The 18,660-nt window shown below is 41.2% G+C and overlaps 1 protein-coding gene across 5 annotated transcripts in view; it reads right to left on the reverse strand.

Annotated features, from left to right (window-relative positions):
* LOC114291999 (transducin family protein / WD-40 repeat family protein) overlaps nt 1–18,660 on the reverse strand; it is a 33,034-nt gene that overhangs the window by 8,966 nt on the left and 5,408 nt on the right. For 4 of the 5 annotated variants that reach the window (XM_082876747.1, XM_028235903.2, XM_082876744.1 and 1 more), the window contains 11 exons: nt 18,518–18,593; nt 14,238–14,694; nt 12,570–12,908; nt 12,252–12,449; nt 12,027–12,125; nt 11,810–11,882; nt 10,686–10,813; nt 10,283–10,562; nt 9,960–10,195; nt 9,757–9,881; nt 9,391–9,508 (listed from right to left, as the gene is read on the reverse strand). In XM_082876747.1, the coding sequence (XP_082732873.1) occupies nt 9,391–9,508; nt 9,757–9,881; nt 9,960–10,195; nt 10,283–10,562; nt 10,686–10,813; nt 11,810–11,882; nt 12,027–12,125; nt 12,252–12,449; nt 12,570–12,908; nt 14,238–14,694; nt 18,518–18,593 (2,129 nt within the window). Of the gene's footprint in view, nt 1–9,172; nt 9,214–9,390; nt 9,509–9,756; nt 9,882–9,959; nt 10,196–10,282; nt 10,563–10,685; nt 10,814–11,809; nt 11,883–12,026; nt 12,126–12,251; nt 12,450–12,569; nt 12,909–14,237; nt 14,695–18,517; nt 18,594–18,660 lie in introns of all 5 variants that reach the window. The other variant, XR_014333936.1, reaches the window with a different exon arrangement.

Raw genomic sequence — 18,660 nt, forward strand, 5'->3', positions numbered from 1 at the left:
CTAATTGGGCCATTTCATCTGCCTTGAAGTTTTCTGTCCGACGATCAACTAGGAATCACTGAATACTCGGATATGACTCACACCAATGTTTCTGGCTAGGCGAAGACTTGCTATCAGAGCCTCATACTCGACCTCATTATTGCTTGCGTCAAACAGAAAGCGCAGAGCGCACTTGAAATAACCACCCTCGGGGGTGGTGAAAATGAGACCAGCTCCACTTCCTTCTTTACGAGATGATCCATTGACATTGAGGGTCCAAGAGTAGGGATCTTCTGCCTCAGTGTTGAATTGCTTGGGCGGGGGGGGGGGGGGCCGTGGTTGGAGTGGGATTAGTGTATTCCAGGATAAAATCGGCGACAGTCTGTCCTTTGATCACTGTTCAAGGTCGGTAGGAGATTTCGAATTGGCTAAGCTCAATTGACCATTGCATAAGTTTGCCAGCAAACTCTGGTTGTTGCATTATCTTCTTCAAAGGTTGGTCAGTGAGGACCACTATGGAGTGACCTTGGAAGTAAGGTCGGAGTCGTCTTGAGACTATGACCAAGGCCAAGGCCATTTTTTCCAGTAATGGGTAGTTCTGTTCCGCTCCCCTGAGAGCCCGGCTAATGTAATAAACCGGATGCTGCACTGAGCCGTCCTCCCTGATGAGGGCCATGCACTGCTTCAATTGTTGGAAAGCTTCTTCGGATTCGGTCGTCCACTCAAAAGCCTGCCGAAGGACTTTAAAAAAGGGGAGGCACTTGTCCGTTGCACGGGAAATGAAGCGGTTGAGGGCGGCGACTCTACCGGTAAGCCTTTGAACCTCCTTAACCGTTCTGGGTGACTACATTTCTATTCAGGGCCTTGATCTTTTCGGGGTTGGCCTCGATACCCCGCTGACTGACCATGAAACCCAAGAACTTCCCAGATCCTACGTCGAAGGCGCATTTCTTCAGATTGAGCTTCATTTGATACTTTCATAGGGTGCCGAAGGTCTCCCGCAGATCTGTCAGATGATCGGAGGAGAGTTTGCTCTTGACTAGCATGTCATCGACGTACACTTCCATGTTCCGACCTATCTAGTGATGAAAAACGGCATTGACTAATCGTTGGTACGTTGCTCCGGCATTTTTCAACCCAAATGGCATGACGCGATAGTGGTAGGTTCCTCGGTCAGTGATGAAGGAGGTATGTTCCTGGTTGAACAGGTGCATCAGAGTTTGATTGTAGCCAGAGAAGGCATCCAAAAAACTGAGCATTTGGTGTCCGGTAGTGGCGTCGACAAACAGATCTATGCGAGGAAGGGGATAACTATCTTTGGGGCACGCTCGATTGAAATCGGAGTAGTCGACACAGAGTCGCCATTTACTGTTGTTCTTACGGACCAAGACCACATTTGACAGCCATCTGGGGTAGTCCACGTTCTTAACAAACTATGCCTTCAGTAGCTTATCTACCTCAAAAGCAATAAGAGCGTTGCGTTCCTGGTAAAAGATGCGCTGCTTCTGGCGGAAGGGCCGAAAATGGGGCTCGATGCTCAAACGATGAGTGATGAAAGAGGGATCGATACCCGGCATGTTGGAATGGGTCCAGGCAAACACATCATTATGCCCGATCAGGAGGGTTGTAAGATCGGCCTTGGCTTGAGGGGATAGTTGGCTGCTGATCTTGGCTGTTTTTGTTGGGTTGGTGGGGTCGATGGGAACTTCAACAAGTCCTTCCACTGGTTCCCCTCTGACTAATTCATCTTCGTCTCTGACGTCAAGTCCTTCGATGATCATAGCCTCCTTCAGCTTGACCTCTTTGAGTGAAACGACGTAGCATTCTCTAGCCACAGTCTGCTTCCCCCTTATGGTGTCGACTCCGAGGTCGGTAGGGAATTTCATGGCCAGATGGTACATGGAAGTGACAGCTTGAAAAGCGTTAAGGGCGGTGTGGCCGAGGATAATGTTATAAACAGAGGGGCAGTCGACGACGAGAAAAGTGAGCAACTTAGTGGTCTGCCGTGGGTATTCTCCAATGGTGATGGGAAGATCAATGGAGCCTATGGAGGTCACCCAATCTCCAGTGAAGCCAACCAGTGGGGTTTGAAGAGGGGATAAACTTTCTTCCCCGACCTTAAGCTGGCGATAGGCGTTTAGGAAGATGATGTCCGAAGAGCTACCATCGTCGACAAGCACCCGTCTGACTTTGTAATTGGACAAGAAGGCAAAGATGACGAGAGGGTCGTCATGGGAATAACGGATGCCTGTGCAATCGGCCTCCGTAAAGGTGATGGGCTCCATCCACTACTTGGGGTGTTTGAGGGGGCGGTCTAATGTTGCGACTTCTTTATCTGAGTCTTGCTTGATTTTTCTAAGTTCTGCCCGTTGGGCCGAACAGGATGGTACTCTACATGCAAGTCCGCCGGCAATAACTCTGATTTCTCTAACCGGGATGGCAGGGTTGCCTTGTGCCCGGGGTTGTTGTGGGGGTCGATCATGGCCTTGGTTAGGTTGTGCGGGTTGTCGAGAAGGGGTGCGCCGGTGGTTGTTTCTGGCAAGTTCGGTCCTTGGCCGTTGCTGAGGGCAGGCTGCCGTGAACCGGCTGAGACGTCCCTGGCGTATCATGCCCTCGACTTGGTCTTTAAGGTCAACACACTCCTCGGTATTATGGTCGTGGTCTTGATAGAAGCGGCAATATTTGGACTGGTCCCGCCAATTGGAAGGAGACTGCGACGGTTGGGGCCATTTCAAGGGATAATCTCGTTGGATCTGGTTCAAGACTTGTTCCATAGGGAAATTGAGGGGTGTGTATCGTTCGAACCGGTCGGACGGTCGGGTAGGTGCCGACCGGTCGACTCGAGCAGGTCGGTCGGTATATTGAAGCGTTTGCTGTGTGTACTGGGTGCTTCTGGTTTCAGAGTCCATTCTCTTCTCTCTGGGGGTCGGGTTTTTGGTTGTGGAGTCTTGTCGGGCAGGTAGAGAATCTTCGGCGTTCATGTATTTTTGGGCTTTAGAGAGGAGGGTTGCCACGGAGGTTGGAGGATTTTTAAAGAGGGAAAAAAGGAAATTAGATGATTGTAGACCGGCCATGAAAGCCGTGAGAATGACCTTGTCATCATTTTTTGCCACCTGCAAGGCCTCGGTGTTGAAGCGAGCGAAGAAGCAGCGCAGCGACTCTCCCTCCGTTTGACGGATGTTGAGGAGTTGAGTTGCCGGACGCCGTTGGCGTTGGGCACCAATGAAGTGGCTGAGAAAGGAGTCACTTAGGTGCTGAAAAGTAGAGACCGAGTCTGTTGGCAGCTAACTAAACCATAGTCGGGCCGACCCCTTAAGCGTTACGGGAAAAGCCCGACATATGATCTCATCAGGGAATGCATGGAGGACCATGAGGGTCCTGTAAGTCTCCAAGTGGTCTACTGGGTCCGTTGTACCATCGAAGGAGTCGATCGAGGGCATTTTGAACTTAGGAGGTAGAGGTTTGTCCCTGATGGAGGCAACGAATAGTGAGTTGGCTGTGGTAGAAGGTTTATTCTGTATGTTTTGCATGACTCCTTGAAGCTAGAGTTTCATGGCTCGGAGTTCTGCATCCCAAAGAGAAGCGTTGTCACCACCGGAGTGTAATGGAGGCTGGACACTACTGGCCTCCCCCTCAGGCAGTTGCTTAGATCGGTGGATGTGGGGCTCAAGGTGGTGGGTTCATATTTTGAGGAGGGGGTCGCAAGGCCTCCAAGTTAGATGGTTCAGGGCTCGTTCCCGGTTGGGTGGTATGTCTTGAGGTGGTGGTGGGGGCATAGGAAGGCTTCTTTGAAGTAAAGCATTGATCAGGGCTTGGTTTTGTTCGGCTAAGTGATTAATGTTGTTGGTGAGTTCTGTGAACTACTGCGGTGGGTTGTTCGGGTTAGGAGGGTCCACTTAGGGGTCGGCAACGTTGTGTTAAGAAGCCATGGATCTAATTGTGACCATCCACCTTGGTGGGTGGCAGGTAGGAGATGTCACGAAGATGGCAGGAATGAGTCTCCGGCGGCAATGAGCACAATTACCACACGGAGCTAAAAAGTTCTCATAGACGGCGCCAACTGATGATACTGCGGGCTCCAGATGGAACGGGTTGGATTGATCCACGCTTCCCAAACCGTTACCCAAGGGTTGAGCTCACAGCAAAACCTACACAAGAGTTCAGCGGGGAACGAGGAGTCCCCCAGCGAACCCTCCGACAAGCAAGTTAGTGGTGAGTGATCGAATGTCGAGATAGAAATGGTGATAGAGAACTTAACCTTTTCTTTGTCTTAGGAGCCTACTTATATCCTTTGCTCATCATTTCCTTGTCCACTCCGGGCTAACACATTGGCCGAAAGTCTATGGTTCTAGTTTGCCTTGTTCATGGTGAGGTTGTTCTGCTCCGACGTGAAAGGTTATCGTAATAAATGCTGCAAGGAAGCTCATTAATGGCTGATGTGTGGTGCAATAACTCTGTAGGATCTTTGTCTGCTGATGTAGCTGGCTCTTTACTTGCCAAGTGTTTAGATGTCATTGGTACTTGGTGTAACGTTAGGTTTTAAGAATGTTGGGCTTTAGTAGTTGAATCATGGATTGGGCCTTAAGTGGTGGGCCATATCCTTTATGGGCTTACCCATGTCACTTATCATTGTGTTGCAGCTAATAGTGAATCATGTTGGAATGTATTCCACATCGCTTGGAGTTGCCCCCATCTGTGTTGGGTACAAGGCTCTAGTTTCCCTCTCCTTAATACTTGGATTTTAAGGAGAAATGTAAGCTGGGCTTTTCAATTTAGTATCAGAGCTTGATTGAGCCTATGATTAGTGTGCCGTTTGTCCGGCTATTGTATATTGTGGTCTAGGAAAGTGTGTTGGAATGTGTTCCATATCACCTAGAGTTGCCCCATCTATGCTGGTTATAAAGCTCCAGTTTCCTTCTCCTTAATACTTGGGTTTTAAGGATAAGTGTGGGCAGGGCCGGCCCTGGGCATAGGCCCACCAGGCCATGGCTTAGAGCCCCTCAAAATAGACCCAAAAAAGGGAGCCCCTCCTATTATAGATTAGTGTAATATATTATGTATGTTTTAAGCCCCAAAAAAGTTTTAAGCCCAAAAAAAATTTAAAAAGGCCCAAACTAACTTAAAATAAATTGACCCATTAAAAAACTAAAAGGCCTATTCAAAATTAAAATGGCACATTCTCTCTCCCTATCTAATTCCTAATCCTAACTCTTAATTCAATTTTCCTTAAAATTTGAGAGAAGTGGCACAATAGAACACTAACGAATTTCTCAAGAATTCAGAAGAGCAGCACAGTATAAGTAGGTCTTTTTTCCTATTCAATTAATTAAATATTTGTCTTGTCTTTTGCTCAATTGCTATTAAAATATTGGTATTTATACAAATCTGCATCATCAAGACGAATTAATCTTTTGCTACCAATGCTATTATGACATTAGAAGTATAATAGTTCACATCATCAAAAATTACTTTTGATCAACCATGTCACAAGAAAGGTTGAATGGATCAGCATTGTTATCCATTGAAAATGATTTTGCAAAAAAACTAGATTATGCAAGTACGATTGATTTATTTGCTTCTAAAAATCCAAGAAGAGCAAGAATCAAGTAATACTTATTAGTTGTTGTAATATAATGCTAGGTATTTTTTGTGATTTTGACACAAATCTTTTATCCTTTACCTTCAAAAAAAAATTGCGTTGAATGAAAAAATATATATGTTAAAATTCAATGTATTATTGATTGTTGTATTTTGATATATTCTGTCTATTACAAATGGTTCCTTATATAGATGTAGGTGTAGTGGGTTAGGTTTAGTGGAGTAGGTGAGGTGGTAGTGGTGTAGTGGGTTAGGTTTAGTGGAGTAGGTGAGGTGGTAGTGGTGGTAGGTTTATTGATAAATTTTAACAGCCTCCCGCAAACTCAAGGAGGATAGAAACTAACCAACTTGAGTTTGGAGAGAGGAACAAAACAAGAAAATACATAAAAATAAAAAAGGATAGGAGACACTGTATGGTCGTGTCAGACCATTGGTGAAGACACTGGATGGTGGTGCCATAACGTTATAGAGGACACTGTATGGGGGTGTCATAACGTTGTAGAGGACACTGTATGGTGGTGTCATAACGGTGTAGAGGACACTGGATGGCGGTGTCATAACGGTGTAGAGGACACTGGATGGCGGTGTCAGAACGATATAGAAGACAGTTTATGGGGTCATGTCGGACCGTTGTAGCAGACAATGTTGTGACAGTTGTGGTGACAGTTTACGGAGTCTTGCTGGACCCTTGTAGAAACTAACCGGAATCAATGTCGGGACAGTTTACAGAGTCTTGTCGGACCCATAAAGGAGCTAACCGGAATCAATGTCGGGACAGTTTACAAAGTCTTGTCGGACCCATGAAGGAGCTAACCGGAATCAATGTCGGGACAGTTTACAGAGTCTTGTCGGACCCTTGTAAAGTCGCACCCTCAAAAGGTGTGCCCAATCTTTCAAAAGGCGTGCCATCAAAAGGCGTGCCCAATCCATAAAAAGGCGTGCCATCAAAAGGCGTGCCCAATTCATAAAAAGGTGTGCCGGACATGATGGCGAGGCACGTGGGCGCCTTGGCTTGCGCGCCCGTTTTGTCGTCTGGTGGCAAGAGGCGCGCGATGCGCGTGGCTGCCTCGGCTATTTAATCAAGACGAAGGCTGAGGCTGAGGCTGAGGCAGAAGCTGAGACAAAAAAACTGAGAGAAACCTCTGAAAAAACTCTTCCTTTGCTGAGAGAGAAACGCTGTAATACGTTGGAACACTCTGTTGCCCAGAAAATGGCTTCGTCTTCCCGTGGGCTGCTCACTCTCTTTCCTGACCTCAATGAGTCAACAAGAGAGAGAACTGGTGCGGTGGCCAGTGAACCTCAACCAAACACCTCTATGTTTGCTCCGTTGAACTTTCCGATGCGGTCGGTGGAGCAAAAAATGGCGGTGCAAACTGATATTGAGGCCAATCAGTATACTCTGAAGTCATGTGTGGAAACCATGACTGCGGTCACAAACTTGTCGCACCGGCTGCAGAGCAGGACAAATGAGGTGCAACAGTTAAACTCCCAGCTGGCTCTGCTCCAACGCATGTATAAGGATGCGCGAGCAGAGATAAGTGTGCTAAAGGCAGAAAACAAGGAGCTGAAGCGGAAGGCCACCGTTATGTTCCGATTTGGAGGGCCGCCATATGCTGCAGGGGAGGAGCAGGGAGTAGTGATCATGCCCAGTGGAGTGGGAAACACGGAAGCAACAACGGCAAGGGCCGTCCAGGACGGAGGCAAAAAGAAGAGACCTGCGGCAGAGTAGAGAAGAAAAATCCCACTGTGGGTGTGGTTGTTTTGTTGTGGTTGTGTTTGTTTGTTTTTTTTTTTTTTTTTTTTTTTTGGTGTAGAATGGTGATCAGGGCGAAGTCCCGATAGAAATAAAATGAGTGTATTGTGCAAATCTAAATGGTTTGAAGGTACAAGACTGAGCAGAAAAATGAGATGTAATTAATAGAAGTTTGTTTTTTTTTTTTTTTTTTTTTTGAGACAATAAAATAAAGAAAGAAAAAAATAATAATTAAATTTGAAAGCAAACGTAGGAGAGAGAGGGACAAACTCAGGTGGATGGCATGATAAAAAAAAAAGGCAAAAGAAATAAAAAAAGAGAAAAATGCAAAGTGGAGACAAATTGAGTGGAATTCGGTGGAAAGAAGTGAGAAATCAGGATTATAAATTGCTTTGGCTAGTGGTAGGGCCCACCAGCACTATTCACTTCAAAAATGTGGAATGGTGAGCATGTGTATGCATGTGCTCTCTCTTGTCACGATAGCTTCTCCTTTAGTTGGAAAAAGGGGTCCACACACAGAAGATACTGACAGGGAGAACAACTCACACACAGCACTAGTCTCTCTGTCGATGGTGTTCATGGGCAGGGGTGAAAAATAGATTTCAAAAGGGAGAGCTTTTCTGAGGGAGGAGAACAACTCACAGGCAACACACACTCACACACAAAAAAAAAACACACACATACAGCAGCAGCTGAGAAGAAGAACCAAGAACCATCACCATTGCAACTGCACAGCCAAGCCACTGCAGCCCATAGCTCTGACCACCACGACTCACTGGAACAGCAGAGGACCAAGCAGCATTCATGAAGCAGCTGGATCTGCTGGGCTGTTGCAGGGGTGACAAACTTGAAGAGCCGAGCACGGATGATTAGCACATCTGAAGAAATAGCCCAGGTTGGCACAACATCAGCAAATAAGGAGGAGAAGGGATGACCCAGATGAAGATTTGGATGCCCGGAACTGGAATGTGGATAAATCAAAGAAAATGTTGGAAGAGACACTGAAGTGGAGATCAACCTATGGCGGACCGTCTCCGCCTTGGGAGCTTGACCGACGACGGCCTCTCCTATAAGGAGAAGTTCATTGTCAGGTGTTATGAGGTTGGGATTAACAAAACTGCTACTGTTGAAACCAGTGCTAATCGTTTGCAGGAGGTATGTAATCATGCTCAGAGAAAGTGAGGTGCCGAGAGGGAGAGGGAGGGTTGAATTGGTTGAGATCCGGCGGGCGGTCAAGGCAAGGTCGCCGCCCGCCGGAAGGCGAAGAACACCAAGATCTTTAACCTTGCTCTGATACCATGTTAAAATTCAATGTATTATTGATTGTTGTATTTTGATATATTTTGTCTATTACAAATGGTTCCTTATATAGATGTAGGTGTAGTGGGTTAGGTTTAGTGGAGTAGGTGAGGTGGTAGTGGTGTAGTGGGTTAGGTTTAGTGGAGTAGGTGAGGTGGTAGTGGTGGTAGGTTTATTGATAAATTTTAACAATATATATATGTAAAGGACTCCAAATGATCTAGTGATATTTATTAGTTGATTATCAGCTTTGGGCCCCGGAAATCTCAGGGCCGGGCCTGAGTGTAGGCTGGGCTTTTCAATTAATCATACCCCCTTTTTCCCAATTTGTATCATTCAAGAGTAACTAATACCTGATTGCAACTAGCTTTGAAAATTATTTTTGTTTTTATTTTCACAATCTCTGTTCTCTTTCCTGCCTTATTTGTCCATCATATTTTTCATTCATCCTAATATTCAGGTCTGGTTTCCATCTTCATAGACCTCAGACTTCAGTGTTCAACAGCTCAATCCTGACCAAGTATTTAATAGAACAAATCTCACCATCCAAATTCATCTGAAGCAGTGCGTGCAGCAATCTGATTCTGAAAGTACAGGTGTAGACTGTTGAAACTTCACTCTTTAAACTTAGCAGAACACTAAAAATGTGTAGATACTAAGAAGACAAGAACACATATCTTCTAATGACTCTCATTATGGTTCTAAGACATGAGATTGACCAATTTCATAAGCTGAAAAATAGGGACAAAGAAAACACTAACCATCATAATCTGCCCTGTATCAGAAGAGCTTATTGTCTTGCTCATGCTAATCTTGAAGTTCCATCTAAGAATTGACATTAAAGAACTTTCTCCCACCAATTCAAGATGTGGAAGGGACCTGTCCAAACGTTTAGAAGAAAAAAAAAGAGAAGTAAGATAATTCTGTAAAATTAACTACCAAAAAGAAGATAAACCTTATTACAGACTTGCTGAATCAAGAAATTGACAGAATTACTATGAAAAGCATTTGAATGTCATCATACCACTAAGCAGTATAGCAGTAAAAGTCATTCAGTCATAATATGTTGTATTTAACATCAGCATAATTTTAAAAGAAAAAAATAAGCCACAAATAAAGCAATTCACCTTATCTCAATCAATCCAGTCTGGTAGACTAGAATCAACCCACTTTCTTTTCCATCTTTCTTGAAGATTGTAGTCCAACAACATGGTTTTTCAAGGTTCACTTCATGGATGGACTTACTCTCCCCCTAAATAGAACAGCTTTCCTTAATTTGTGAAAGGAATTACAGAGCTTTTTCACAGAAAATAGATGGCAAAATAGGCACCTTAATCAGAGACTTTAAAGAGTACAAACGCAATGCATCCTCACAACAAAGTAAAACAAGTGAGTCCATAAAATTTGGTCCTAAATATGTGGCTTGAGCAGAAGTGTCAGATTCGGTATCGATTGAATCATGTTCAGGGTGAGATTTGGTTTGTGTAGGTTCAGTTTTTGCTTCAGGATCCTGAGACGAGTTTAATGAAAGCTTTTCACTGGACACTTCAGAGAAAACATTGCCCTCTGCATACAGAAGGTTCGTAAGAAACTCTAACAGTAACTGTAAAGTAAAGCCATCAGCTATGTTCCATTCAAGATTATTTCACTTGCCTAAAATATAAATAGAAATCGCAGTCAACTCCATTGGGTGCATCAACTGAGAGCTGAGCATATTGCCCGTGGTGCTATCCGTAACAACAATGTGTGCATCTCTGGTCAAGATGAAAATTACTTCTTTTGCAGATTCATTTGAACTGTTTTCAGAGTGATCCAAATTGCTATGAATATTTGGGAAAGTTTTCATAGCTAGAGAGATGGCTGGGGAACTTGAACTGGATAGACAATCTGTAAGAAACAAAACTGAAAACAAACTGATATCAAGCACCGCAACCTGAAATGGCATAAAAGGTGAATCCCTGTCAGTGACATAGCTGACCATGCCAATCAATAACTCAAACTGAGATGAACAAGTGCAATAGATTTATCAATTAACCACTATGTGTATGTTGCTTACACGTCCACATTCAAATCCTACTGCTAGTCTGTCTCCAGAATTTACATACTGCAGGATGCGCACAGGAGAACTAAGGACGGAAAATATAGCCGTACATGGAGCTCCATTCTCACCACGCAAATTGCAAACTGCAAAAAAAGCTATGCAATGCTCATCATGTTAACAACAAAGAGAGCAAGACAGTTAAAAAGAGTGAGCATATGTCATTGACATTAACATCCTAGAAGACAAAAACAGGTAACTTGCATTCAAATTGAAAGGACTAGTTTAATAAGTAGACATTGTAAGTCCACTAAAACATTTTTTAATGCTTGGAGGGTGGCGTACCTGATTTTCTCTCTTTATTTGGCTTTTAGGATTGTTGAGATACTGTGTAAAGGAACAATAGCATGTCACCCAAGACAGTGCGAAACAGATTTTCATGTAACCAACTTTAAACAATTTAGCAATGCTTTGTGGGGCTGAGTTTAGTTTCTTTGGGTTTTACGGATTCGTTCTTTCACTCTACTCATACCTGTATCTTCTAGCATCTAGCAAATTTTCCACCAGCAGTTTGAGGTTTGTTTCTACATCTCTAGAGGGGTCCAAATTTTTTTTTTTTGTTTTGTCTTTCTCCAGCTTGTCTGTCATGTAGAAGAAAATACTTACGCAAGTTCGAGGTGAGCATTGGAACAATTATACACCCAGAAAATTATCTGACCAAACACAATTTTATACCATTCTTGTCTCATGTGACAGAAAACCAGGCTGCGTAGGATCGACCCGAAAGCTCAGACATTGTTGGACTCATAATTAGTAAATAAAAAGAAATTAAAAGATGTAAATGGAACCCATGTTGAGTTGAGAGATCCCAAAAGAAACCCATTTTGTTTTGTTCTCCCTTTCTGTTCACTATCTGCTCATGTTTCAAGCAATATACACAACAATAAGGATTTGACACTCCTCTCATTTGATTAATAACTATAAATTCCAAAATCTAATCTCAAACTTGCACCTTCTGTCTAGCTTTGTTTGTGCAACCATGTTTCAAGAAATTCTTTCTCTAAACCCTTCAATGGCGTGATAATAAGTAGTAAAACACAAGGGAAACAACATCCAAATAATTGACATTTACAAAATCAAACCTTCACGTTTGCCTTCTGTCACTAAGTGAAAACTCATTTCATCCGAATTCCCAATTAGCCTATACAGGCGAACCTACATATACCCAAAAAGAAAGTAAGGCAATCAAAAATGTGTATCAGCATTAACGACACTCGTTGTCCATGGAAATGTAGCCACATTTATACACACAGCACACCACACGTGCGCACACAAACAGAAAAAGAAAAAGAAACTTACCAGACCATACTCATTGCCGACTGCCAAACTTAAAGTGGAGGAGAAAAAGTCCAATGCTGATACCGATGCATTTGTTCCAGCAACTTCAATGCCTTCAACCTGTGAATAACGTGGCGTACGTGATATTTAAGTAACAGTGGCCCAATTAAACTAACCTGTGTAATTAAAATTATGCAAGATGCCTACAGCATCATTAATATTTGACAATTGCAACACTGTACTAACCTCAGATCCTATGACAAAAGTGCAGGACAGAACAGGAAATGTAGCATCCCATATTCGAACAGAACCATCTTGATAGCCTGCTATATATACTCTCTTAATGGCATTGTCTTCAGCAAAGGACAGTTGACTGGGAACACCACCAGTCAGAGGCCAATTGCTACACGGTGCAGTCACAGTATGTTTTGCTTCCAAAATTGTCTAATTAATCAAATACATAAATGCATTAAAAAAATTAAAAGGACACATGCAAATCAAATAATTTGTATTGAACATACTGAACCATTCCAAAGTGGCTCACATTTGGAAGGCATTCAGTACCTCAGAAACAGCCCTCGAAAAACTCCCTTCTGCCTGGATCAACTTGAGCTTTGCTACAGTAATGTATGGGTCAACAGTAGGTATAACCTCAGGATATTGAACTGCAGGAATAGAATACTTCTTCTCTGGCTGAGACATCAAGGCAGACAAGCAAGAATCATCATAAAAATGTAATTGTCCAGGGTTGCTCAACACAAAGAGTGAAGAGGTGTCAGATCTCTCTATTGCACCGGCATTTGGCACTAAAATCATATCCGCAAAAGAGCCATTAAGTGTGAGGTCTACACGGCCAATGCATTTTAAACTTTCAATACCAGAAGACCAATCAAGAGTGAGGATCTGAAAAGACATAAAAATATTAGTGCAAGACTCATATAATCCATAAAACATACGCAATCACACCTACACAAATCAAAACAGAAAGTAACAACTCATACTTTCACCATACATTAAGGATTAAAATTTCATTTTGGTTTGTTGTTTCGGTTAGCTTGGAAATAGAACCACTTCAAAAACATAAGAGAAGTCACAAAATCATTCGGAAACGTCTGGAAATGTTTAGAAACAAAAACTAAAACCTACAGAAATTTTTATACATTCCCAATAAATAAATAATAGAACATGTTGAGGTATAAACATCTCTTTACATAAAGGGCACAAGTGTACAATCCAAAAGTAAACCCAGCACAAACCAAGAATTGTTAATTTTATGTCAAACAAATCAATCTTATCAAGAACGTGTGTATAAAATTTCAAATGTGCATATAAGGATCCAAGTAAGTTTTTACAAAATTATTAATAAATAATGATATTAATAATAGATAAAGGTCAAAAGGTTTATAAGGTATGGGAGTCCTTCTGGAAAACAAGGTCACAACAAAATTAGGTTCCTCTGATAATGCTGAAGAGACTGCACCTTCTATTTGGATGAAGGGAAACTAAATTAAGCACTGGAGTTGCTTCGTAACGGTGCAATGCATTTAATGGAATTAAAAGTGGTACTTAACAAAGGGGGAAAATGTATGAAGCAACACTGGTTGAAGAGAAGAGGAGAGCAAGTTGTATAAAAAGGTTCAACCATGTGCAACCTAGACTATTGATTGTACTAGAAAAAAAATGGAAGAGAATCTTGATTGAACTTGGAGATGCCAAAAAGGACATGGGAAAGGTAAAAAATAAGTTGTGACGGAGGACATGATTGAAGTCAACTGAGGAAATGATCTTACAAACAGTCAACCTGAGAATATAATTAAGGCTTATTTTTCTTTAGGTCAGATTAAAAGTGAGCCGCAACGAAAAACTTAAGGTAGATCCAATATTTGATTGAAGGATTAAAATATATGATTGTTGCAACATGATTAACTGCAATCAGCATCAGCTATGGGACAAACATAAACTAGTGAGTAGCAAATCTACAGCAAGGAAAGAGGTCCAAAGACAACACCATGGGAATAGTGAAAAGGGATCCTTCAAACTCTTTTCAAAAGATCCATTCCCACAGGGTTAGAACTGCAGAGCAAAGTTGCATGTTGCTAAAACCCTAATAGCTGAGTTTAAGGCAACGCATACCACCATTATATTATCAAGCATAATATTACAATCTATCAAAATACATGGAAATTATAGAGGCAAGAATGTGTAAAATGCTAAATCAGGTTTAGAGCACACCGTTAGAACTTCTTCAGATCCAATTTCATCGCCACCGTAGACAAAGAGTTGGCCCCCCCGATCAGTATGAAATTTGTTTCCAGACCAATGTAAAACAATGACTGGGAGTCTCCTGTCGACAGATGATAACTGTAGCTTAACATTATTAGATGCCCTTTGACCTCGCTGATCTTTGCTAGAAGCAGAAGTCAATAAGTTCCATAACAAAATATCTCCATCAACATAACCGACAGCAAGAATCGATCCATCAGAAGATGCCCAACAGAGAGAACTTATCTCTTTTTCTTCTTGTTCAGGGTCTGAAGTATTAGTAAACTGATCATAGTTCACTTCATTTGGAGAATCAACCACTTTATCATTCTTCAGTTGGAGATCTGTATTGCCTCTAACAAGAACAGCCCGATCCTCGGTAACATCCCAGAGAATGATCAATCCACTCTCATACACAATCAGCACTCTGCCAATGAATTAAACTGTTGTAAACACTGATAAAACAAAGCAACAAAACTGAATGTCTAATGTAAAATAATAGATAAAGAACATGAAGTAAAATTGCTACCAGAAAAGACGGAACTCTATGTTAGAAAGCTTCTATTAGGCAACAATATGTTGAGTATAATTAGTACACATGCATACTATGAAGGACACAAACGCAATAATACATGTCAACACATACAAACTTCAAGAGACAAAGAGAGATTAGATAGTTAGTGGCCTTCGGCAATGGATCAAGGAGGAGACAATTTGTGAAAGTAGAATGGCCAACATACAAGGATTGCAAGGTTACCCTAGCGAGCCTGACCACACAATAGAGCTAAATAAGACCAGATGTGATTATCAAGAGAGGTAAATAAAGAAAACCAGAACAAGAAGACAAATATTAGGTGATAGAAAGAAAATGTGGCACAAGTTACCTCACTCAAAGATTCTCCTTCTATCCTAAATAGTCAGTCCTTTTTAATTTGGAATGACCCAAACTGTAGGACCTTCCAATTCTATACCATTGTGTTCCACATGCGAGGCTAGCAGTAAGCTACTTTCTTTCCTTGCTGTCCTCAGTTGAAATCTCCAGGAAGATTGTTCTTCCTTATCTTGGTGTTTTCTGCTATTATATGTGGAATATAGCCTTACTATTTGTTGTCTAAAGCTTATTATGACTATGTTGTCAGGATAATTTGTTTTAATCCTGGAGATTTTTATTCTTATAGCTACTCCTAATTGGAATATCATACTTATCAGCTACTTGGACTTCGTTAGCGTAAAGTTCTCAACAGAAGCCACCCTATAATTGTTGTTGTTTGCAACAAAATTGGTACTAAAGCCTATCGGATTGCGTCACATCAAAAAGCAGATAAATACATATGTAATGTAAAGAGGTCAGCATATAGTCACAGTTGAATTTTGTAATTTGACAATAAGGTTGAATATGGAGAGATAATAAAGACAGAAAAGAGAAAAGAAAGAACACAAAGGGTTAATGTGGTTCAACCAATCTTGGCCTACATTCACATGCACAAAACCCTATGGGTTGCATCTTTCATTCACTCAACTTGATACTCTTGTTTACATGATACACCATATATATAGAGTGGGAAATACAATCAAATCCTTTTAGTTAAGGGATTGAAATAAATCAAAGATACAAACAATATGATAAACACAAATCATGAGATCTCCCTATATTTTGATATCTTTAACAATATAATCTTATTTTAACAGTCACTTGCCTATGAAGTGGAAGGGAAAACTATATAGAATAACTATAAAACTCAATATGCCCGTATGGATTAGAGTGTTGGCTATCACAACCCAATTTCTTTCTAAAATGAATGTGTTTAAATGCACCATTGAGATGGGCAAGCATGCTTTGAAAAACAAAGAATGATCGAATTATAAATAAATGCATTCACAAGAGATTATGGAAGCACCAATTGGAGAACAGTTGAAGAAAATAGATTAAGATGGTTTAGCCATGTAGAAAACATGAGTGAGGCAACCAAGGAGAAGAGAATTCCATATTTTGAAGTTGTTGCAGTTATTAGTGAAGACGAAAACAATGCATCTGAAGGTCATGAAAAAAGACATGTTGGCATGTGGATGGACCCAGATAAAGCGAAGGGGCAGAATCGGACTGCTACGCTTGGCCCCATATAGCTGAGACAAGCTTTATGGAGTTGAGTTGAACGATGTCCTCATTAATAAGGCTATTGCTGGAATAGGATATCTTCAAATGACATTATATATGAGGATAACAGAAAAAATGCGAGGAAGAAAGGGGAAAAGAGAGTAATCACGAAAAGAAAATTAAAAAGTACGCATAAATAAGGGTGTTCGTAGTTCGGTTTTGGACGGTTTGCAGATCGGTTTGGACTAGCCCGCATGTATGCGGTTTGAGAAAAATTCAACCTGCAACCGCCCACAGTGCGGGTTGCGATTTGTGCAGATAGGGTTCGCAAATGTGCGGGCGGTTTGCAGATTGGACTTTTTTCAATTTCCAGATTCAATATAATATAAGATTGATTTCAATTTAAAAGTAATTAACAGATTCAATTTCCCTCCATGAAGGAGTAGATTCAATTTCCTACAATGTTCACAGAGCAAACAAAAACATTCAAAAACAATGGTCTCTACAATATTTCTTTTAGAATCATGAAATTAGGGTTTGATAGGTTGGCCAAAAATATCTAGGATAGGATGAATGAAATCAACCGTCTTAGGTTTTTTTTATTAAAAATAAAAAAATAAAAAAAATTCTAAGTGCAGGCAGGTTCTTGCGGGTGCAGGTTAAACCCGCAACCCGCAATTATGTCATATTCCAAACCGCATCCACCTGCATTGTGTCTGCGAAACCACCCATTTGTATGCGGATTGGTTCGGATTGGACGGGTTGTGCGGTTCGGATAACCCTATGCCCAGCCCTACCCATAAATGACTTCTAGCATGTAAATTTTGTTTAGTGGTTAACTAATTACACCACAATTCAATTTGATCAAGTGTGAATTATCTTCACAAGTTTCAAGTGTTCTATGATGATGAGCCATGTCAGAAAGATGACAAGCAAAGGAGAGAAGCCAAATTCTCATGATTACCCTTTCATAAATGCTTCATCAAGGGGGATTTAAAAGAGTTCAGAATTGCTTTCATTCTTTTTGTTGGAGGGTTGCCCACAAGTAGCTTGAGGGAAACTTGGGATGTGCCTCTTCATAAAGGGATAGAATAAACATTAAACAAAAGTAAGATCCCAGTTCATAACTTGAAAGGAGTTGTTTTCAGCTCTTTGCCTTATTTTTGGAAGCTTTCCGTCTTATTCAGATCCTTTGCTTGAGTTCTCAAGGGATTCTACTCTTACTAATTGTCAGGAGTTTTCCTTTTGTACATGTCTTGTTGCACCCTCATATCCAACCAATGAGGGGTCCCATTTTCCTGCGCTTTTCTTGTATACAATACTTGTAAAAACAAAAAAAATTGGCATCCATGTCCTTGTTAGGCACTCAGTTCATGCAAAGACATGAACCTAAATGGAAAGGCTAGTGAATATTCAAGAACTGCCAGCATATACATGGAAGTTGCCATCTAGCGGGTTCTTATTGGAGTGCAGTACAAGAGTTTTCAAACATATTTCGAAAGTCAAATCAAGGTTATCCAAAAGATAAATGCAAAGTCATACTTTGCAAGGCTGATGTCTACTTCTTAATGGCCAAATTCTAACCTAAAGATGAACACACCAGTGGTAATGAGAAAACTAAGAATAAGTAGAAGTATTTCTTGGTTGGAGAGGCAGCTGTTTATGGTGTTATATAATTGGGTTACGGGGTTGGTTGATCCAGATGTTTTAGCTTATGTAGATTTTGTGGAGGATTTAATAGCTTAGTATTTTTTCCTTGGGGATTTGAATTTTGTATTCTTTGCATCATCTTGATGCTTTTCTAATAAATTTGCTTATTTATCAACAAAAAAAAAATAGAAGTAGGCTATGCATATAGCAAGAAAACTTCTATTTCAATTTTGTTTTGTCTCGCAGATAAATCAGATTGAAACTGCGGGTATGGCTATTTGACCTGTTTCTTTGACTTTTTCTTATTTATGTCTCCTCTGTTTAGTATCCATCTTTTCCTAACCTATAGCAGACTAGCAGTTCTTTTCTTTAACCAAATATTTCAAGAATGGTATTCCTCCACATATAGAGTATCATAAACTCATGGTAACAAAACTTGATGCATGGTGTAAAAAATCAAAACCAGAAAACTGAACAGAGAAAGTTCAAGTATTCCTTGTCTTGCCTATTTCCAAGGGAACAAGGTTGTGGGAGCACACCAACAACAGATTGATGATTGGGCAATGAAATCCCTACTGTTTCTGCAGAATGAACAAAATATGGTATTTATTATATTAAAAAAAATAAACACAAAATTGAAGGAAGAAA

The sequence above is a fragment of the Camellia sinensis genome, chromosome 1, assembly GCF_055761805.1.
Source record: "Camellia sinensis isolate YWXY chromosome 1, ASM5576180v1, whole genome shotgun sequence".
In the NCBI taxonomy this organism is placed as follows: Eukaryota; Viridiplantae; Streptophyta; class Magnoliopsida; order Ericales; family Theaceae; genus Camellia; species Camellia sinensis.